This window comes from Rousettus aegyptiacus, unplaced genomic scaffold, assembly GCF_014176215.1.
Source record: "Rousettus aegyptiacus isolate mRouAeg1 unplaced genomic scaffold, mRouAeg1.p scaffold_m13_p_16, whole genome shotgun sequence".
NCBI lineage: Eukaryota > Metazoa > Chordata > Mammalia > Chiroptera > Pteropodidae > Rousettus > Rousettus aegyptiacus.
The window spans coordinates 12,297,261-12,321,286 of NW_023416291.1; the positions used below are offsets into that span (position 1 = coordinate 12,297,261).

The following is a 24,026-nucleotide window of genomic DNA, read 5'->3' on the forward strand; positions in this document are numbered from 1 at the left end:
ACAGAGACGGACCCGCAGCCACACAGACCGCACTGAAACTCGAGTCCGAGCATTCTGCCAGTAGCCAGATAAGCTACATATTAGGGACAGTCTGCCTCTTAGCAGTTTTATGAGCACTAATGCTTTGCTATACGTGCTCAAGAAGTTTAGTTTACTTGTCAGGAAGCGGCCCAGCAAACAGTGCTTTAGAAACAAGACCTGTAGGATTTGTACAGCAAATTCATGGCCACCACGCTGACTGAGATCCAATGTCCAGGGTGAATCACTTGATACATATCGTAAGAAGCCAAGTATTTGGAATGGGAGGCGCTAGAAGCCTCGTCAGCAGGAATAATGAAACGTTGGCAGAATGACAACCAGCTCTAGTGAAACTGGAGACAGAGTCCGAGGGATTATGTGGTCTAAAGTACATCTGTGTTTCATAGAAGGTCAGCTTTGCCTTTGACTTTCACACTTAAGTGTTCTTTCTGAGGGTCGTGCTAATTGTACCTCTTGGCTTCTGTAAGGGGTGGGTGAGACGCAATAGAGATGATCGAATCCAGTTATTTGCCAGCGGAAGATGTGCCATATAATTAAGCTGTCATTTTCACTGATAGGTTATTATCAGCAGGTAATAAGGAATGTGCATCATTATAAATTGTCATACAGCACCTCATCCGACAATGGATGAGGTATGTCTTCTGAGGCAGTACCACGCAATCATAGAGAGATTGGTCCCATTATGTCTGTTATAAATCAGAGCATACGCTTTAAGAGTTAAACAATTATCTGTAGTGGCGGGACTGAAAAAATTGTTTGGTAATGATTGGCTGATTTTTATGATGAAGAATAATTTTATATGGTACTTTTTCTATAAATGAAGAATTCAAAAGAAAGAAATTCATTTTAAGTATATACTTGGAAACTTTTTATTTTTTGGCTCATTTATCTTTACTGGAAATGTGCGAAGGGCAGAAAGCCATCAAAATAGCTTTCCATATATGTTTTTGGAGTTAAAAATTATATATATTTCATATTCTATTGTACGAAGGTGTTGAGTAGTGGGACTAAAAAGGCTAAATTCAGTTTTTGTGTTTTTGTGTTCAAAAGCCACAGGTTAACAGGGGATAAGAGGCAAATATCTCTCTCTTCTCAAGGGCCTTAAGCGACAAGACTTCCCCCCGTCTTTCTCTTTCTGTTCTCTTGGTCCTGTTTCTTTGCCACTCTTCACTTATCTCTCTTCCACCATCATGATTTTTACGTTCTTCAAAACGTAGCTCAAGTTTACCAGCCAGCGCACCCGACCTTGGCCGGCCCAGCTGTCTCTTCGGCTTCAGTTCCGCGGCGCCAGGCTGCGTCCTTCTCGTGACAGTTCGACAGCCTTTTCCTTTGTGAGAATTTTAAAATTATATCAGAGGGTATGACTCGCTAGCTAGACCCTTGCGATCCAAAGTGTAAAAAATGTTCATTCCCCTTATGTGACCCAAGACAAGGCTTGTACCAGAACATAAGTCAATCGCATCATTAACGCACACGTTTAGTTCACCTGACATTTTTTTCGCAGCAAGACTTTCCTGAAGACGAATTATGGCAAATTTTATTCACTCTAAACTTTCATTTTCATAACACCGGACTAGACTGCGAGGATGCTCACGGCCACGTTTCCTCCTGCCAGAACTGCGGAGGGGTGGTACCGCCTGACGATGAGGGATGAGATGCGTGGTCCATGGTGAGGTGTTACCTTCACCGTGGCGATCATCGCTAGTAAGAGGTGACACTTGTGAGCATGCCCTGTGGTTCAAGGCCTGTTCTAAGGAGTGTGAGCTCACTTGAACCTAAAATGACCCAGTGAGGTGGGTACTCACATTTTCCCCACTCTGCAGATGAAGAAATTGAGGCCCTGAGAGATTAATTAACTTTCCCTAAACCTTAATGTTAGCAAGTGGCTAAGTCAGAGTTCAAACTCAGATCTGTTTGAAACCAAAGTCTGTACTATACCTAGGTCAGTGGTGTCCAGCAGAAGATTCTGCCATGGCAAAAATGTTCTGTATCTTCTCTGTCCAGTATGGTAGCCAGTTATCGAATGTGGCTTTTGAGTGCTTGAGATGTACATGATTCAACGGAGGAAGCGAACCTCTAGTTTCATTTTATTTTAATTAACTTATATTTATATTTAAATAGCTACGCATGACTTGTAGCCACTACATTGGACAGCACACCTCCAGATACTTTATGAATGTTGCCGATGACAGGCTAATAACAGGAAAAGCAAACTATGATGCTACATTAATAGAATATGCTGTTCTTTCTCCATTCCCAGAGTTTTCCTGGATTGCATATTTAAAAAATAGGGCCGTCATAGCTGTTGCCAAATGGAAGCATTATAGTTCAATTAAAAAGTGTCTCCTCCGGCTCAGGCATTATGCTAGGCTTTGGGCATTCAGTGAACTAGCTATGATTCTGATCTTCAAGGAGCTCATAGCCTAAGTGACTTTGAAGAATATGTTATACATTTTTTTTTCCAGAGTCTCTTCATAGATGATTAAACAAAGTATTTATATCTCTGCTCTCTAATACTTGAAGTGTTTTGCTTTTAATTTTTAATATTTTAAAAATATTTTTGAATAGGTAATATATTCCCATGGTTTAAAGCTCAAAAGGCACAGAGTGCTTTTTAATTCCCTTACGCGGACGTGACCACTGCCTCGTTGTATAGCGTGTGCCTTTACAGACACTTTGTGCATACACGAGAAATGTGCACACATATTTAATCCGCTCCTTCTTAAAAACAGACACGCACTGTTGAGTAACCTTGATTTTTACCCTTAACAAAATATACTTTGGATACTTTTTCATGCTAGTACTTAGAACTTGTTTTTTATGGAGGCTTACTATTCCATTATAGAAACGAGTGACGATTTAGTTAATCAGTCCCCTGCTGATGAACATTTAAGTAATTTCCTTTCTTTTGCCAGTTACTGGGAAGTGTTGACAGGAGTAACTACAGCAATTACACTCCGCGTGAGCTAGAGTGGGTGGCATTCGTGTCCCAGACCACATTCCACAGTTTCAGGCGGTATTCAGCATAAAAGAGAGTCTGTGGCTAAATAACATTTGGTATTCATTCATTGGAGGTTCACAGCGCATATTGTCAAATTAAAGGGAGTCACACAACAATCTATGTCAATTTAATCTAAGTGTTTCCCAATATTACATTTTCTCAAGTAACAGAGTTTATTGTTTTTGTAAGTAGGGTTCTCTGGGAAGCGGAAATGTACACTGGGGAGGCCTCCGGGGGCTGGTTCTCAGGAACGGCACCGGTGGGGGTGGGGGCGGGGAAGGAGGGTGGTGGAGGGAGAAGTCGACCTGTGGTGTGGTCGCTGCAGAGGCCTCAGCCAGCCAGTCCCACGGGGTGTGCTCTGAAGCCGCGAGGGCCCCGCAGAGGTGTTCCGACTCCAGGGAAGGGGGCCCGGCCCCCAGGGAGGGGTCATGACCTGGTGCTAGGCAGCGCTCTTCCTGAAGGATTAGACTGGCATGGGGTATGACAGGCAGGGTCCAGTTAGCTTTAAAGCACAGTGTTCGGTGCTCTTCTTCATCTTCCTTTTCCAAGATTAGAGAGTAAACGTGTGCAACCAAAAAGCCAGAGCAGTTCTTCCGCTTGAGAATCGGATGGGTCTAGGTGTCCATCCTGTGCCTTTTGGTGTATTTGCTGATCTCGTTCTCATACCTCCTGCAGAATTCTCCAGTCATGGTGTCCATCAAGGAAGCTCGTTTCCTGGTTGGAAAGGGGAAAGGGCCCAAGGAATGGGTCTCTCGTTTCTGTGTTTGATAGAGTTGAGGAAAGTTCATAGAGAGGATGGAAAAAATGTTCAAGAAAAATCTCAACGAAAAAAATGGAGAGGATGATGAAGCAGAAAGTAAAACCAGGAGTAAGGAGTTGACTATTTATTGTATGAGCATCATGCAGAGGAGAAAGCAAAAGGCCAAAAGCAAAAAGCAAAAAAAAAGAAGCAAAAATAAAAAACCTTAGATTGATGGTTGGGTCTAAGAACACCTTTTAAATTGAGCATACATTTTCCTCAAAAATAATCTTTTCCATTTACAGGCATGCTACCCTGAACAAGCCCGATCCCATGTGATCTTGGAAGCTAAACAGGGTTGAGCCTGGCTAATACTCGGATGGGAGACCATCTAGGAAGACCAGGTGCTGTAGGTTTAAAAAATAAAAAAATAAGAGATTGTAAGCTGACAATGTCCTTGTAATCTATAAGGTCAAATAAGGGTTGCCTCACCTAAAAATATTAAAAAAACAAACAAAAAACATCAATCTTTTCCTTCAACACAAAGCTTCATAAAGATTCTTCTTATTATTATTGTATAATAATAGATCTGATGAAGCATTGTTTAAAGGGTAATTTGAAAGAGAATAAACTAGACAAGATATTGTTAAGAGATTAGGAGAAAATCATGGAATTGGCCTTAAATATTTATTTATCTAAAATAAATTGATCTTTTCTGAACAATCACAGATTCTTCCTTTTTTTTTTTTTTTGTAACAGACCTATTTATGTTGATTCTGAAATGTTTCTGGAACCACTACCCTTATAACCCATTGACAATTACCCTTTGCAGAAGCGTCAGATCCCATAGCATTCTGGCCTCTTCCAATTATTTAATTTTCTAGTCCATTTAAAATTCTAGTCTCAGCTCCATCTGTTCCTCCAGTTCAAGTTAGACCTGTGGGACCAGGAAAGGGGAGAGGGTGTGGCCCACTTTTTCATGCCTTCTAGGCTCCTTCTGGTGCTCACTTCTGAAAGTTGGGAGCTGAGAGGGTGACGTAGGGCAAAAGGGCCAGATATCTCCTGACTTAACTAGACCATCCTCTGTGGGTTGTTGCTGCTTTTCCTGGCCAATAGTAATTAACCATTGATACCTTCTGTGTGGGCAGGTTCCACAGTTGGGCTCTCCTATGAGACATGCGTGAGCTCTTCCACGGACCTGTAATGGTCTCCCTTCTGTGGGTGATTAGACTTAACCTCTTCTTACCCACTCGGCGCCCTCCCCTGATGGTGCAGCTCAACAGGTCTGACGATCTGAGTCCCGCTGCAAAAAGGCCTGCCTTGATCATAGCTTTGCTGAATCAAACACTGGTCACACAATCTGATGCTTTTCTCTATTATTGTTTTCTTTCGTCAGGTAGGTTTAAGAGCAAATCAATTTCACGATGATAGGATGTCCAGCCAGGGGATAAGATACCAGTCTGTATTAGTCAGCTCAGGCTGGTGTAACAAAATACCCCATCTGAACTTCTGGAGGCTAGAAAGTTCAAGAGCAAGGTGCCAGCTGCTTCAGTGTCTGGTGCAGAATCTCTTCTTCGCTCACAGATGGCTGCCTTCTCACTGTGCCCTCGCATGGTGGAAAGGGACAGAGAAAGCAAGTTTTCAGTGGTCTGTCCTTATAAAGGCACTAATCTCATCATGACCTCATTTAACCCTAATTACCTTCCTCAAACCCCATCTCCAGATACCATCACATTGTGGAGGAGGGCTTCAATGTGAGGATTTTAGGGAGACGTAATTCAGTCCATAACACAATCTCTCTTGTGCATAGTCCCAGAGAAGTTTCCATCATGCCCCTGGCTGGTGATTCCAATCATTGCCTTTCCTTTTCTTTCCTGTTATTTTAGTCTCCTGTATATGAATGGGAAATGGTGCATTTGTTGGTTTTGGAGGTCATAGATACGCTACGGGTTTGCCTACCTCTGAGTTAGCCCTGGAGCGGATGTCTGGACATAGCTTTGGAACTCTTTTTAGAATGTGGGCCCAGTTAGTATTTCTTTATTTTTAACATTGAGTTTTAGTCACCGGTTCTAGGGTGAGAGTTAAGCTACATTCAAATCTTATAAAAATACCATTCCTCTCCTACCCTCTTGAATTCTGAACCTCTGCAAGCAGCATTCCTTTTGCTAGCATAATGCTACTCATTCTTCAAGGCCAGCTGGAATGTCACCTGCTCACTGAAGTCTTTCCAAGATCTTTATCTTCCTTACCTCTATAGAATGAATTGCGACACTCTGTTCTAACATGGGGCTTTCTTTATGCTTCTGTTAAAACAGTAGGAGCATTAGTTAGTTGCTTTCAGTTTTTCCCCATTGGTTGGTGAATTTAAGGATGAAGAACCAGTTGTTAGACCTAGTATAGGTCCTTATACACAGTAAGTTTTGAGTAAGTATTATAAATAAATAATTCAGGAAAGTGCCAGTTTGCAGGAATATATATTGAAGGTCTAAACTTTTGGACTTAAAATCATATTAAACTTTTACTAATCAGGAATAGTAAAAAATAAGATTATATATATAATTTTGTTATTAATAATACAAATATTCTTTATATCATAGACCATACTGAACTTTGGTTAAGATGTTTCTTAATTTATTTTATAAAATAGGAATTATACTGCTTAACTTTTTAAAATGGCATAAATAAGTTAGACTGCCTTTTTTAATGGGAAATATACTACTTTAAGGTTTAAAGGTATAATCTGTCAGCATATTTAAATCTCTTCAAAATTGTATATACCTTGAAAATATGATGTTACAATGTATTTTACTAATGAGTGTCTGAGTGGAGACTTTGTCGCCTCATTCGTAGACGTTTGCAACTTATTTTTAGCCTCTTCCTTAGAGTTGGTGAGTAACTCGACATTCAGTCCACAGATACATTTGATATGACATTTGCTTTTTGCTGTTTTGTAGGAAAATGAAAAACATTTTGCTAGAGAACTGCAAGAAACATTATAGTTTATTTTAAATGAAGTAACTATAGTTAACATGCATTTGAGTTCAATTATTGGGAGGCCTGAAGATTTTAGATACGGTTAATCCAAAAAAAAATCCTAGTTGACTTCTGAAGCGTTCTTCCTATGAGTCTTCCTGTCTTTCCTAGCATGATCAGGTGTGGAGATAACTGTGAATCTGAGGATGGGAGGATCATTTGGTACATAATTTTAAATCTTTTTTATTTCTCCCTTTGACACTTACAGACTCCATTTCTGCATATGGCCATCTGGCTCTTCGAAGCAATGTGCCGTCATGTGCCGTCCTGGTGATGTCACGAGACGCGAAATCAATGTCAGCACATAGCCAGGCAACAAGAAGTCATGTAAGTAAGACATTGAGAACCATGTCAGGCAGTACAGCTCCTTTTGTGTAGTGATATAATTAATGATCATGAAAACGTGGTAAACCAGGTGAAGTTATTATATGTATACTCTGAATTTGTTAAATGAGTATCTTGGTTAAGGCATTTTCTGATGACGGAGAACACATATCAGATGTGGGCAATTTTTTTTTTTTCCCCTGAAGAATCAGTAAATATTTTAGGCGTTGTAAGCCAAATGATCTCTGTCACAAGTACTCCACTCTTCCTTATTGCTGGAAAGCAGCCATGGGTAGGTGTGGCTGTGTTTGAACAAAACTTGATTTATAAAAACAGGGTAAGGTTTGGTCTATGGGTCATAGTTTGCCAACCTTTTGCATACGAGATGAGGAAATTCTGCATCTCACTTTCTGTTGTGATTTAGGTTGATTTTAAAGGAACTGGGGTAGTTAAAATTAAATAACAAATGTAGTCCAGCTATTTAATTTCTAAATGATTTTACTAACCTCAGGAAGTTAGAGAATAATATGAGATTTTTTGAGTGATTCATTGGACTCACATTTTCATTTTACTTTCAGTTATAGTTTATATTTAACTTCTTCAGAAAAAAATCCTATAGCAGTGTGCAGACAGGATAAATTATGAAATCAAGGGGCTTATGAAAATGGAAACTCTTTACAAGAATCTTAAGAGGAAAAAGGTAATTCCTGTCTTGTGCAACCATTTCTGGCATCAGAAAATAGGAAAGGGATATGAACTCAAAGAAAAAAGTATGAAGAACATGTTTTTCCTGTAATTAATTATCTACAAAGTAAAACTTTATATGTTTCCTTGAACTTGCTCTGTTTCCTAGAATTTTTATTAATAATTCCCCAAATTCAAGAAACTTATTGACAGTCTTAGGGATAGACATATGTTAGAGTTGCTATTTCTGCTTCAAAGAAGCAGAAAGTCATTGTGGATATTGAGGGATAGACCCTGGGACATTTTTGTAATAAGAACACAGCTCTTAATTGTCTTGTCACTGTGAGATAGTTATGAAAATGGATAAACATGTTATTCTTAAAAATTCCATTATGACCAATTCTGGGGCAAAACCCAGGAATTTTCTTTAAATGAAATCATACTTGAAATAGGCAAGAATTTAAACAGGAATCTCCCCTCAGTTGGTCTGTAGTCATAAGAAAAGTACCATGTGCTTTCCATTTTTCTGAATTTGCTCCACTTCCTAAATTTTCAGTTCTGGCTTTCCTTGGGATACTTAAAATCAGAAGTGTTTCGATGTGGTTATCTCATGGAGGCCAGTGATACCTGTTGCTCTCTGATGCCGGGGAGAGGGATGGGCGAGATGCACACCTATGAGGTGGAATTAAAGACCTGTTATCTCTACCAGTTTGCGTAGCCAAGACAGGCAAATTATGGATAAGGTGTTCCTTAATGTGCACCAAGGTTACTGTGACAAGGACCCAGAAAGGCACTATTTCTATAGGACGTTCCCTCGAAGGTAGTTTTAATTTGGGGTAATCAGTTGGGTAGCATATTAGGCTTTCTGCTAAAGAAATTTCGCCGCGACGACATTGGTGCTAGCCTAAACCCTTGTAGGTGCCATCATGATCCTTTTCTGTTTTCTCTTCTGAAAATAAACGTATTTATAAAGATGATCTTGGATGTGGCTAGGTTAATAGAGATGTCATCTGCGCATGCTCTCCCAAACCCCCTCCCTTTTATTTTGGCTGGGGCTGGCAACCTAACAGGTTGGCGTGGCCTCGAGGCACCGTCTTTAACTCAAGTTGTTGCAAGCTTTTAATTTTATTTATTATCTTTCTGATAATCAAAGTCACATATGCTCATTATAGTAAAAATGAAAACTATAGGAAAGTGCAGATTGGGAAAAAACATCACCAGTACTACAATAACAAAGAAGCAATTTATTCCATGATTCTTCCCAGGATTATTTTTTTCTCCATGGTTCATATAAAAAAAATTGAAAGTTTGCCTTGTACATTTTTTTAACAGCAACTGTGACATTGCATAAGTACATATTTTTAATGTATATATAATATTCCAATTTAAAATATATCATAATCTATTATGATTTTTTAAAAATAATATTTTGACAAATATATTTTTGAATATATCTCTGTCCAGATTTCTGACAATTTTGTTAGGAAAATTTTTTGCAGGAGAGCTATTAAGATGTCTGAAGTTATAAACATTTTAATGATGCTACATAATCTCTTTGTGAGTCTTGGTGACATTTCATCCTCACCAATGGTGACATTTAACAATCTTAAAACACTCTTCCTGGTTCCATGAGAAATAGGGTGGTAGTTTGGGCCAAATGTACTTCTCCTCTTAGAAATTACGTAGAATGCAATTTCAGGGAGACCCACAAAATACGACTTTAGCAAAACCCAGAGACAGTGAAAAGCCATAAAACCCATTACATGTGTGGATGGAGGCAGATTAACTGAGGCCAGCAGAATTTATGCAGGAGGTCCTACTGGAGTGACAGAGAAGAATGGGAGGACAGAGGAGACCCAGCGATGGCAGATATCAACAATCACTAGCAGATAAGCATTCCAAGAGCACTGCTCTGAGGGGAAGCTAGGCTCAAACAGGAAGTCATTGCCGTGAGACCTAGAGAAAGAGTCTTTGTCCCTATTGTTGGCAGACCTCAGAAAGCACATCTTTCAAAAAGGAGGGAAACGCATTGGAAGGAGGGTTTGTGCCCTCGGTGATGAAGCTGGCGGAGCTCAGGATGGGTGCATAAGCCAATCTCTTAGAAGCACCCATAGACTTTATAAGGTGCGTTCTGATGGGAGGGGGCGTGCACCTGCTCCCAACCACGGGCTTCCCTGGGCTTTCCTCCTGACATGGAAATGATGACAAGTGAACAGGCTGTGTGACTAATCACTGACCAGCGTGAGGAGGGGTTAGGAACATACTTTGCCCCTTTCTCGGCCTGGGAGAGACTACTTAAGACGCAGTTTGCATAGCTCTGCACACCTAGAAATGGCCAGCCCCGCAGCCCTCCCCTTCTGTTAGCTTTCTCTTCTTTTCTGCTTGTTACCCATTTTTTACTCCATCCTGCTTTCCTTAGTGAAATACCTTTTCTGATGATAATGTCATATCTTCATTGTTTGTGTGGTTTCCATTGGGATTTCTGCTCTGATTCATGAGTTATTAAAAAAATGTTGTGCTTAATTTTCAAGTGATTGAGAATTCCCCCGTAATTGTTTTGTGTTACAGATTCCACAGCCAGAAATTGTCAGAGAATAAATATAGAATAATTTCAGTTTTAATTTTGTAATGACTTGTTTATGGCCCAACATAGGTCAGCTTTGGCAAACATTCCAATAGTACTTAGAAAAAAGAGTGAATTTTGCCATTATTGGGGGAAAATGCAGCATACATGTCAGGTAGATCAAGTTTATTAATTGTTTTTTATTTCAGACCTATTCTATTCTTGCTGAATTTTTCTTTTACCTTTGTCCTGTTAGCTTTTGAGAGAGAGATTTTAAAATCTCCCACAATGATGGTGAATTCGCCTATTTCTCCTTTCTCTATTTCTATTCATCCTGCTTTATAAAATAGGAAGCTATATTTTAGATACGATATCCCCCGGTGGGATGACCTTTTCATGAGTATGAAATTCCCCCATATCTTCCTAATAGGGTTACATTACTTGCCTTCGAGTCTGCTTTGTCCAACGTTAGTATAGCTTTCCCAGCTTATTTCACTTAGTGTTGGTGTGATATATATTTTCCTTTCCATTTACTTCCAACCTGTCTTTGTCCTTATGTTATTCTCCTGTAAACAGCATGAAGCTGTTTTACGTTTTCGTTTTTAATTCAACCTGAGAATCTTAGTCTTTTACACAGAACACTTAGTCCATTTTTATTTAACATAATTATGGATATTGTTTTGTTTATTCCTACCATTCTACTATTGTTTTCTGTTTGACCTATTTCTTTATGTAGCTTTCTCGCCCTTTCTTGACTATTGAAACGAATCAACTTTTTCTTATGCTTTTTTCCTCTACTCATTTATTAATATTATTTTGTTTTTGTCACCTTAAATTTTAAATGTATCTTTTCTAAGTTGTTATTCTAGATATTATAACATGTGTCATTGATATGTTACATTCTATCTAATGATTTTTTTTAAAGGAGAAATCATTTCGGTGTAATTTAAACTTCCAGAGGAAAACGAACTTCAAATTGCTTTTATGGTCAAAATTTCACAAGAAGAGAAAACTATTCTCAATTTAATTTATGAATTTCAATGCAAAACTCTTCAGAAAATTATTAGCAGAAAGAATCTGACAATTCTTTAAAGTAGTAATGTATCATGATGAGGGAGAGTTCATTTCAAGAATGAAAGATTATGAACGCTATTAAAATAATTCATCATATTAATTGATCTAAGGGGGAAAAAGCATATGTTAACCTTTTCAGATGTTGAATATTCATTTGACAAAATTCCACAGCCATTCTGCATGTTTTAAGAAACAGATTAATAAAGTAAGAGTTAAACTTTTTATAATAATGACTGATAGACTATTTATGCACACACGCGTGTGCGCACACACACAGACACACACACCAGAAACAGCATTACAAACACTATCAGAATGTCAGAGGCACTTCTTCTCTGTCTGCTATAAGTACAGACAAAATAATGGCACACAGTTCTCACTTCTACTGGTGAATCTCTACCAGAGTTATTAGTAAACAAAGCTAGACAAGAGAAAGAAATTTGAGGTATAAAATTTAGAAAGGTGGAGGTATTATTTGTTGACGACTTAATACTTAGAAAATCCCATGGAATCTGAAAAATTTCTGTTACTCAATTTCAGCATGTAAAAGAAAAAAATAATCATATCTGACTCATTAAAAAAAACTCTTTGGTTGAGAAAAACAAAATGAAACAAAAAACCCAAGCATTTTGGGGGAAATTCTATCAGAGAATGGTAAACTGGGAAAAAAATATTTGCCTCTCAAATTGCCAAGAGTTTTCTCTTTAAATATATTTTAGAAATTGTGGAGGCATGGGGAAGTACAGAGCCATAGCGCAGTGAGCAAAGATCATGAATGGACAGTTTGCATAAAAATAAATACAAATAATATTTCAACTCATAAAAAATATTCAACCTCATATAAAATGCTCGTTATTTAATTTTATTTAAAGAGTGTGGGCATATAAGAATATATTTCTAAATTTACTTTCAGGGATCCACAGGAACTAGTAAAAATGGTTGTCTAAATAAAGAGAGTCTAAAGGGATGACAGGGTGGCCTGGGACAGGAATCAGACCGCGATCTCCGAATGCTTCTTGTATTGTTTTGTTTTTCAACTGTGTGAATATATTACCTTTGCAGAAAAAATAGACTAGAATGGGTTCTTTTTGAAAATTTGTAAAGTGAAGAATTGCATCTCATTTTATTTTGTATTCTTAATTACTTCATTCCTTAGTGTTCATTTGTTATTTATATTTTCATTCTTTGAAATTAACGCTTCAGTTCTTTATATTTAGAGATAGTTTTGTTTTTCTTACCAGATTTTGTAACCTGTTTCATGTAAGGAACCAGTACATTTTAACATTTGTTTCACTTTTCTTTTAGCCCAGTCATTCTATCATTTTGTTTACTATGCATTAACTTATAGAACTTAATGATTTTTATTTTGCCAAATCTATTAATCTTACTTTGTTGAGTATTTAAAAGTTGCTTTCCCAGAAGGCAAGTTCCCAAAATCAGATACTTGTATTTTTTCTAGGTATCTTTTTATTTTTTTTTTAAAGCTCGAATTTATCATATGATTTCTCCTAACTAGCAAGCTAACCAATGGCTTTGCAGATTCATTTTAATAATAACTGTTCCTTACCTGCAACTTCAAGATTCAGTGTTACAGTGTTTCTTTGAGCCGTCTACTCATACTTCAGTGACACACTTATTTTCATTCTATGGTAAATTTTAACATCTACTAGTCGAATTCCTCTTTATTACTTTTCTATTTCGAAATTATTTTCACTGGTGGATTTTTCTTTGTCAGCTTTAAGACTGTGTCAATTTAACTTCCTGTGCCAATTCTTATGTCGGTCTCCCTTCCGATTTCATTTCTTATGAAATAACTTGAAAAAATAGTATCTCTGCAATATACAGTGTTTCCATCCAGGAATAAAATATGCTTCTCGAATTATTTAATTGTTTAGTTTTATTGACTTTTTATATAGTTTCAGCACATTCTTTATCACATTCATTCCTAAGTATTGTATAATTTTGTCATTAATATGGATTAGATAATTTCCTCCATGTTGCTAAGATACAGAATTATGAATATAAAAATTATCAGTTATTTAATTTTTATTATTTATTTGGTTCCAAACCATCTCATAGAACTTGCTACTTTAACCCTCATGATGTCTCATGTAATTTGCTTAGCTTTGTTGATTAATTGTAGAATATGCAAGTAATGGTTTTATCCTTTTGAATAATTATAACTATAGTTTTAATTTTCTGCCATTATTTGTATTAATCAGAAATTCCAAGAAAGTGACAAAGACTATCACTATGGTATCTTATTCTTATTCCTGTATACAATGAGAATACCTACAGTCATTTGCTAGTAGGCTTAAAGTTGATATTAGTTTAAGGAAGGTTTGATTATACAAAGTAATTCTTCTTCTTTTTTTTTTTTCACTAAGAATTTAATATTGTTTTTAAGAAGAATGGGTGCTGACCGTTGTCCGTTGCACCATTAAAGCCCAGTTGGCGCAGTGTTTAAGAGACTGAGCTGCCCGGAGTTTGAAGCCCTGCTCTGCCACTTAGTAGCATTGCATGACAACTTCAGGCTAGCTTTCAGTTTCACTGTTTATAAGATGGAGACACCAGTCATATCTGCCTCATAGAGGTTCTGTAAACAACACGTGAACTAAAGCCTTTCCACCTGTTATGCACGGCCTTTGGAATATAGGAGGCACTCAGTAAGCAATAGCCATTATTATCATCTATGGAGATGATGATGTAGTTTTTCTATGGAATAATTTAAGATGAAAGAATTTGAATAGAGCAAGTCTGGCTGGAATCTCAGAAATAGTGGCTCATCTTAGTAAGAGCACACATCTGTCTCCCCTGTATTTGAACACCGTGGTTTAATTCACATCCTATTTTTTCACTCTCACTATGCTACTCACCTTTTTTTTTAATTTATTTTTTACACCTACAACACCTGGTCTCCCTAGGTGGTCTCCCATCCACATACTTACCAGGCCCGACCTTGCTTAGCTTCCGAAATCCAACAGGATCGGGCTTATTCAGGGTGTCATGCCCGTAGACTTTTCTTTTTTAATTAAAAAAAAAAAAAAAAGGTTTACTTTGTCCAGTCAGCGAAATTAAGAAACAAATCTATCTTCTGCTTTTTAGAGCTCATTCAGTTTTAGGAAAGAAGGGTAGAGTTGAATCAAATACTTGTTTTTGAAACGCTTTGATTTTTTTAGTCGCGGTGAGAGAGAATATGGGACGTGTTTATTTTTGTCCCGTGAAGTGTTGTGTGTTTGTGTGCATTTGCTTATTTATTTATTTTTATTGAAAGACCAGTGAGGAGAGAGATTAGAAAGAAAGGGGAGAGTGTGGGGTGAGACGATTTGGGAGAAGTAGGCAGAACTAGATCATGCCGTGCCCTATAGGAGATTCCAAGTATTATTTTGGACTGATTCTTAAGAGCGACAGGAAACTAACTTCAAGAGGATTTTAAAGCAGATGAACCAGACCTATGTTTTACCAGGATCTCTAGTCACTGGAGAACAAATTTTGAGGGGGAAACTTCTGGATAGTGAGAGGGACAGCTAAGAAGTTAATGCAGTAGCTCCAGTGAAATTGGATGGTGCTTTGGACTGAGATTCAAGGAACAATGCGACAGGTTGAAAATAGTCAATGGGAAACTGAATAGAATGCCTAAAGTGACATATCATTGAAGGTTCTAGGTCCAAGGACTACTGGGTACCTCCTGTCACCTGACATGGCTCGGGACAGATCAACAACCTTTGCTTTGATAATGGCTGCTGTCCAGAAAAGCCGGCTTACCACTTCTTTTCTATAAAGTGGTTCCTAGTTAACCATTGACCTCATGTGCAGAGTTGGAAATGTGCTTCCACTGTGGTTGAGGATTGATGAAACTTGTGACACGGGAGAATCACTCCCATTAACTGCTCGGGGCCCCGGCAGGTACGCATTGCCAGACGCTAGCATGCATTGGAACTGGCCATTGTTTTAACTCCTGATTTATTATGGGTTAAGAAACCAGCTAACCGAACTTATTAGGAAAGTACATAACATAAAATTAAGGACTTTTTGTGCGTGGATTTTGTGGTATCTTTTTTGGTAGCTTGAGTTGTTTTTTTTTTTTCTTTTTTTATAATGTTGTATTCAATTTTATTTTTTCTTATTACCCTTCGACCCCCTTACGTACCTCTTTGCTCTGCCTCCTGTCTCTGGCAACTACCAGTCTCCTCTCTGAAGCCACAGCACCCATCCCTCTGCGCCCCACTCACCCCGCTAAGCGCAATGTCCCCAAGTGTGAGATGTGTATCTTTTGTCTCTACATAAGATTTAGAAAGTTGTGCAAATACTGTGAGAGCCACATACACATACAAGCACAAACCCGGCTACGGCCATGTAAGCTTATTTATTTAATCCTATCTTGTCTTAAATTTCAGTTTTCTGATCTAATAGGTTAGCTAAATATTCTGTGGAAACCTAACCTGACATTGTTAACATTTTTTACGGGACGTCAAGCTTCGTCTACTGTCGTCGTTAGCAAAGTTCACTTGAAAGGATATCACCTGTATATTTAAAAAGTATACACGTCGTGTGATTACCTTCTCTTAATACATGTTTTGTAATTGTGCTTAAGCTGCTTTGTAATTTAAATTGAAAAATTTTAAATGATTGGTTTCGTGATAGAGATAATATTAAGTGCCTCGTGTCCTAGGAAATACACGCCTGTCCTTGTTGAGAGATATTTGCCTTTGAAAGACAGATGCTGCAGATCCTCTGAGCCTCAGTCTCCCTCCGGGGGCCGTGCTTTCATCGTATCTCTGCTGTGCTGGGTTCGGCTTCCTTTATGTCACTCACCACGTGGCACGCCTCCGGCTCTCTTTTCAGCCATCTTCTATATTCCTTGTGAGTTTTGGCAGAAACTTCCAGATTCCTTCCAGAGAGGAGGCTTGGGTGTGTTAACTCAGTTCTTCTCTCTGCTTAACTAATGCTCACCTTCGTTTTTCAGTCACATTTGGTTTCCTCTTGAGTGTCGATATCCATCGGGTATTCATCCCTAAGTGGGTAGCGGGGGCAAAACTAAGGCTGCCAGCAAGTGTACCCTCAACCGCACCCCCGAGGGTACCAACCCCTGGGTGGAGAATTCATCTCACGCATGTCTTCCACCCCTGTTTCTCTTAGCCTCCCCGCCTTCCTGGTTGAAATGTCTGTTTGCATCTCATGTTTCTGATCCTGGGGGCAACCAGCTGTCTAGCCTTCGTTGATGGATGTGTTTTCACTCTCTCCTATGGCAGAAACCCTATAGACCAAGTTTCATTTTCAAGATAAGAGCCTTGGGAAAGCTGGGCAGTAGGGATTTTCCAGACGGGAAGTGGCATTAGTGTACTTCTGAGGAGCTCAGGACAGCAGTACAACCAGTGATGCGTGCTGGGCTGCCTGGTTCCTGCTCCGACGCTGCTTCTTACCTGCTGCATGACTTTGGGCAAGTTATGTAATTTCTCTGTTCTTCAAATTTCTCCACTTTAAAATGACGATAGTGACAGTACCTTCATTATAAAGTGGTTATAATGAAAAAATTATCGAACTGTAAATAGCTTAGAACAGTAACATAAGTAGTCGGTATTTGATATTTGTTAGCAATTATTCTTTTACTGTTATGAATTGTAAAAAGTCACCTTATAGATATGAAGACATAGAACATAAGTAGAATATGGTAAAGCGATTAAATAAATATTTTTCTCTATACGGTGACTAATAGTTATATTTATTTTTTGTATTTCAGTAATCATTACTAGCAAATAATATGAAATCGGTATAGTTTAAGGTTTTCTTTATAGTTCATAGTAATGTATAAGCTTTAGTTGTTTATATGAAATAGCACAGCAACTTCTAACCAATGTGTTATAAGTAAAGGATCTGTCCATATGTAGAAAAAAATCTGTTAGCTTGAGAGTTTTAAAGTCTCGTTATTGATCATTACATATCTTCACTGGTTTAGCGATAAGAAGTAAATTCTGTCTCTTAATAGCTGTCACTTTTATCCCTTCATGACAAAAAGATAAATATATTTTAGTCTATTTTCCTTTTATTTCAGTGCTTAACCATGGCTTAGAAAGCAAAGAGTGGAGATGGAGCGTGACGGTTTTCTTTTCGTTGTTGTTTCAATCTAGTAATTTCAATGTCATTTCTAACTGGTTACTCTCCTAAATGATCTCGTAACAGAATATTATTTTGCGGCATTAATCTATTCTTCTCCTGATTGGATTTCCGCCGGCTTCCCTTTCTGTCATCAACTGGAAAAAATTCTCCGCTTTTAAGGGACGGAACCAGCCACCCTCTTCCTTCCCTAGTCTTCCTACTGTGCAACATCATGACACGCACCAGGGGCGATATCTCATTCTATACTGACTTAGGGTGGGACGTCTGGGGGACGGGGGTGTGGAATTGTACTTCCCATACCCTGTTACTCAGAATGGTAACTCACAGAGTTTGAGATCAAGCCTGGATGTGACTGAACGACAGAGCTTGTCCCTGTATTGCGTTCATTGGCAGGCCTCGTCGTAGCCACGGACATCGGTCACAGAAACTGGCCTTATTGCTGTAAAGCCAGACTGTGTTGGCACCACATAGTACTGTAAAAAGCGCTGCCTTGGAGTTCCAATGCCTGTTCGCATGCACGGTGGTCTTGTAAAATACAAGATCCAGATGGTCAAGACTCAGGTGAATTAGGTTTGGTTATGTCCTGCATAGTTCTGTGAGTTCCACTTACTTCACGCATCTTATTTCAAGTTTTAGTTCCTACTTTCTATCCTCTGCTTTTCTTACGGACACACTTTAAAGACTTGGTTAACTAAGTCACACTCATTTCAATTTTTTTTTTTTTTGGTTGGAAATTTGAGTGCAATCATAATTTTTCTCCTTGTGTATATTTCAGAAGTAATTGACTTTGATTCCTATGGCAATGTGCTAAGGGAACTGTAAAGATATAAAGTCAATCAAGAAAAATCCCATTCTTGATCATATAAAGTAGCTATTAACTAGCGACCACATGGATTTCTATGAAGCAGAATATTTGATCTGGCGCATGAGATGAAAACCAGATACGTGTCATTTTGTTGATTTTAAATAACATAAGCAAATATGCGATATATATTTCTTAGGCTGTTGAATGTAACATTTTTTTAAAAGAACTATTGATTTTCTCATTGGCATCTTTTGACTCTTCTCCTCCGTTCTGCCGTCCCCTTCCCTGCCCCCCCCCCAAATAATGATAGGAATCTTTTTTTCCCCCCATGACAGAGCTTCGTAGACTGTAACAGCTCAGTTGTGTTTGGAACAGTGATCTGTGTGAAACAAAAGCCAGTCCCAGTGCACTTGATAACTAAGTAATTTGGGAAAAGTCGCTAGACATCTCTGAACCTCATTGTCTTCAACTATAAGTTGAGCAGTTCTAAAATTCTATTATTTTAAGCACATCTATGACATGCTTTAATTTAGATAGATTCCAAGTTGCTGGAAATGTTTGGTTTATTTTGTTTTGACTGCTTAGAAATTTATTTGCTGCATCTCATATAGACATACGAAAAAATATACAGAGTATATGAGTATTATACTAATATTTGAATGTGCAGGGGCTTACCATACTCAATCAAGTTTTAGGATTGTTTTTCTATCTTTACATAATAAAACTTTTGGGTTCCAATTGTTTTCACACTCTGTTCTTCTTAAAAAAGTTTTTCATTTTTTATTTTTCTCTTATTTTACCAGAAATATATTTTAAAGTATTTAAGTGTTATTTGGTCACACTTTATACATGATCGTTCTTATTATAATGAGATGTTAATATTCTACTACCTAAGATAAATTACCAAAATAGTAAAACACAGGCATCACTGTAGCTGACTATGGCCATAGGGGTTGTGCATTGTCTTAGAAAGTTGGTTTTGCCTTTCTTTCTGAAATAATTTGTATGAAACACTGGTATTGTCATCCTGATGAGTTCTCCCCTAAATTGATGGCTTAGTTGTGACAAGTCAGAGGATCCACACCATGTTTTAAGGTGTTAAAGAAAATTAAATTAGAAATGGAATCTGAGCTATGTATCTCCTCTCCCTGGAAGGGAAGATGTTATGGGCAACGTGCGCATTGGGAACGATTCTTCTGGTAGTAAAATTTGGAAAATCACAACTGGAACTGAACTATTCATGCTGCTGTTCAGTTTGAAAAGAACAAAAAAGAATTTTCACTGTGCAAAAACCTATATGACTATATGTTCGCAACGATGCCTCAGTGCAATGGGAAACAGCTGTTTATCTGTTTTTCTTTGGGTTTTATTTTGTCTTTACGCTGCCATTGTGTCAGTACGTGGCTTCATAAAGCTGTAGGATTCTGATAGGAAAACTACCGAGGCCATGTGCTTTGGAAGCCAATGTGTTGATTTTCTAGCTGGATAGTAATATTTTATTATAGCTGGAGGGGGAGTGTGACTAGGCGTATTAGAGGCAAGAAGCCTAATGTTACCAATACCATGTCCGGAAGTGAGCTATCTCCTGTGTTTTATGTGTTTCATTCTATTGAATGAATATTGTATTACCGTTTTTATTTTGTTGTTGTTGTTGTTTGAAATCAGAGACTTGTCAGATGGTTCTTTTTTCTTTTTTTTCTTTTTGAACACTTGATGGAAAGTTTCGTTGTAAAGCTTTTATTTATTTATTTATTTTTCATGGAGATGGCTTTATGTCTTGGCTATAAAGGAAAAGTCCCATAAAATTTGATCGGAAATTGTCTTTATGAGTTGCCGCCTTGTGCGCTATTAAAAGCTCAGAACCCAAGTGTTAGTTTTAACTTGGAGCTGCGTTTGGCCGGTGTATCTTTGGGACACACCAGTTTCTTCCCACAGAACATCTCCCATCAGCCTTCCTCCACGGGCCCAGTCATCTCATTCCATCCATCCTTGCTGTACATTAGAGTCAAGCTTTTGGGGTGTCTTCTTTGGATATTTGCACTGTCGACACCAAATATCATTTATTTTCAGTTTTTCACCTTTTATTACTCTAGAAATATAGCACCTAAGAAGTCAGTGCTTTTTGCCAGGAAGTCCTCAATGAATATTAATTGAACACTTGGGGGAGATTTTTTTTGTTAATTGAAACGAGCATATTTTAATGCCAGTGTTTCCTTATTAAAAATTCTGTGTTCTCCACTTACATTTTTGTAGCCATGTGAGTCTGGTTTCATGTCTTTACTGACAGGCATCTGTGATATTCAGCTCAGCCTGTACACACCTATATTCTCACTGTAAATTTGTGACTAATTAGCAGTCCCATTTTACTTTAGTTAAGCAGAGCCTGAGAGAATTCCTGCTTTCGTTATCGTACATTTTCCTCAGAACACCTCTTGATTCTTACTCTGAACTCTTACATGAGGTGTACTGTGAAACACAATTTCTTTCCTTCCTTCCTTCCTTTTTTTTTTTTTTTAATGTATTAGTTGGCATGTTAATTAACCTGAGTGAAAAGAAGGAAGAGAAGACATGTATTTTTTTAAGGGGAATTGAAGTCTTAGTGATCTTTTGCTTTCCTGAGAAACAAGTTGCTGAGCATCCAGATGGAGTCTAAACTATACAGATATTTATTCACATTATCCTTTTAAAATAAATAAATGAAAGGGTAAGTGGCAGTTCAGATAGGCTGTTTTGTTGTGCCTTAATGGCCCGTGGTACTCTAGATATTGAAATGCTCTAAGTGGGAAAAGAATTTTCTTTCCTCTTCTTTTCTGCTAATGGTGTTTATTTGATGTAAATATTCAGTTCTGTCATGATAATGGATGCCTGAGGGAATCAAAGAAAATAACAGGATTCTTAAGATATTTTTTTCATTCCTCTGTCATTTGTTTCATACATTTCTACTGGAAACAGAAAACATTTTTTTCCCCCCAAAAGATAATTATTCTGCATGGCCTTGTTACCTATAGGGCCTTCTTTCTTTTCACATAATAACCCACAGAATCTCTTCAGGTGCTCAAGTTAAATCATTAATTGGCTTGATATAAGGGGTTATTAGTATAGAAAGCTAATCTCTGCATTGATTGTATATAACTCCTAGACATTGACGCATTTTGTTGTTTCTGAGGCCAAGCATTATTATTCTCTTTTGGCATCGTACAAACTGTGGATTTCAACTTACTTCACAAACTTATAGCTCATATTGAAGTAATTTCTGCTGAGAAGTGATTTTTCTAGACAACTGTTCAAGTTTTTTGGTTAATAGTCAATATTAGAGACATTTGAATTGGTTTACTTTACCATAGAGATGATTAATTCAAGCCTTTTCCTTCTAGTATACTTTTCCTCCTTCAGAAACGATTTTTGCTGAACTGCGGAATTTTCTGAGGATTTTTTCAGAGTTAACAACAAAGACAAATTTAACTAATATCTTCCCATATAAATAATTAATACATTAATATCTAGCTTTGTTCTCTTTATGGACCTCCCTCTTCTTAAATTAAGACCTGTATTTGTTGAAAGAAAAATGTGAACGCTAGGAAAATTTTACTTCATGATGACTAACTGAATTTCTTTGCTGGATCTGACCTTGGAACACATAATTAAATTCCACAAAATATTGACTTTATCTAGTTATAGATTTTTTTTTTCCCATCACACGTTTGAACAAAGCTACTTAAAGTATAAGGTACTAGCTAGAAATTTCCACCAGAAAGTCATGGCTATTTTACCCTCGCATTCTGCAACACATATGCACAATCTATGGTCACAGTAAAAAATATATAAATTTTATAAAAGCAGAGATTTTTTTTTCATTTATTCTCTGCAGCAGCAAACATGCTCTCATGTGGGTATGTACGCACATGTGAACACACACACACACACACACACACACACACACACACACACACCCCTGCCCACAGAGTAGAAAGCCAACATTGGAGAGTTCCTTGGACAGTTAGAGAAGGTGAGAGACAATGTGGTATAATAGAAGCGATATGTATTTGGTGTCTCCTCTGGATTATTTTTCTAACTGCACTGTGGGAATCAGTCATTGGTATAATATTTGTTTGAAGGTGGAGAAGATGATGCTAAAGGGGAAGAATAAAGCTTTAGTTGGAGAGGGGGTGGTACAAATTTTCCGGAGAAAAAAACATTGTTTATTTTTCAATATTATGTCGAGTTCTAAAGGGGGCTATAACCCAAACATACTGTAAATAGATTTGTAGAGAGATTGGATGATGACCAGCTTTAGTAGGCAGGTCCGAGTACAAAAATAATATGAATACTTGATAAAGCAAATTAAAAAAAATACACGTAGGGAAGCAGCACTAACACGGCCACAATCCAGATGGACACTCCTATTGCACACGTGTGCTGCAGAGGCTGGGGGACTTCACGTAGGATCCCAGCTGGTTATGACCCAATCCTGTGCTTCCAGCGCATCAGTAAATGTGAGCATGTCACGTAACCAGCTACGAATGCTCACTCTTGAACAATCGACGTATTTTCTTTCCTGTCAAAAGAATGCATGCCGATGACCAGGAATCATAAGTTAAGTTATTTTAAGTAGAAGGACTAGTTATCAGATTAGGATAAGAGTTTGTTTAACTAGTCTGTGTTTATACTAGCTGATGTTCAAAAGTGATTAAATTTTTTTTTCTCTTTGGTGGTTATTCATTTAAGTATTAATTACTGTCAAATACAACTGTTAGGTAACATCGTGGTCTAAGAATCTGAAGTCGTATTTCATTTCCCAGAAAATCAAATCGGATTCCTCACCTTGACTTCGAAGGTCGCATGCAACCCAACTCCAGCCTGCCTAGTCAACTGCACTTGCTTTCCTCCCTTCAGCACTTTCCAGTCGGCGATGCCTCTAGGCTTTCTCACACTGGATGGTAATGTTTATGTTGGCTGTCTATTAACTAGAATATCCACCTACTTCTTATTCAGATTTCATTCGCTATTCAGTATTAACCTCAATTGCTACCCCGTCCAAAAGCCTTCTCCATTTGCAGAAGCATTTATTCATCCTTATTTATTATTCATGTATTCATATAGTCGCAAACACTCCACAAATATTTGTTGAGAACCTTCTATGTTATAGGTGGTGTCCTTTCCTGAACATGAATTTTTATTGCAGGTATAGTCAGGTCGTATAGTGAGTTTTTTTTTTTTTTAATGTTTATTTTACCTCTTCTGTAAAACTGAGCTCATAGTAGCAATGATTATGTTTTTGTTTGTTTGTGTGTGCGTGTGTGTTTGTTTGTTTGTTTGTAAAGAGATCACGAGATAGCGTAAGAAATGACTAGGCAGGGAATTAGGAGGTTGGTTCTGTGTCTCCTCTTGACTATGACATTAATTCTTGCGTAATTCAAATCAATGGACATTTATTCAGCTTCTATCATGTTTATTGCGATGTTGAGCACTATAGGAGATAAATAGATAAATGTAGTTCATGTATGTATGATATGGACATTCATTTAAAAATTATTTTGGGGGAGCCAGTGATCTAGAAGATCCTTAACCTGAGATCTTGAGACTTCTAGAGGGATGAGTGTTTTAGCTGTAGATCATTTTATCTAAATTTTTGGATATGTGCTTAAAT

The 24,026-nt window shown here is 37.7% G+C and overlaps 1 protein-coding gene and 1 pseudogene across 3 annotated transcripts in view; both read left to right on the forward strand.

Annotated features, from left to right (window-relative positions):
- The window catches only part of IL15 (interleukin 15), a 62,535-nt gene that overhangs the window by 14,027 nt on the left and 24,482 nt on the right, over nt 1-24,026 (forward strand). The window contains exon 2 of one of the 3 annotated variants that reach the window (XM_016123283.2): nt 7,021-7,139. In XM_016123283.2, the coding sequence (XP_015978769.2) occupies nt 7,021-7,139 (119 nt within the window). Of the gene's footprint in view, nt 1-6,400; nt 7,140-14,496; nt 23,317-24,026 lie in introns of those variants that run through there. The other 2 variants (XM_016123285.2, XM_036233512.1) reach the window with 2 other exon arrangements.
- Nucleotides 4,077-4,195, forward strand: LOC118612666 (annotated as a pseudogene).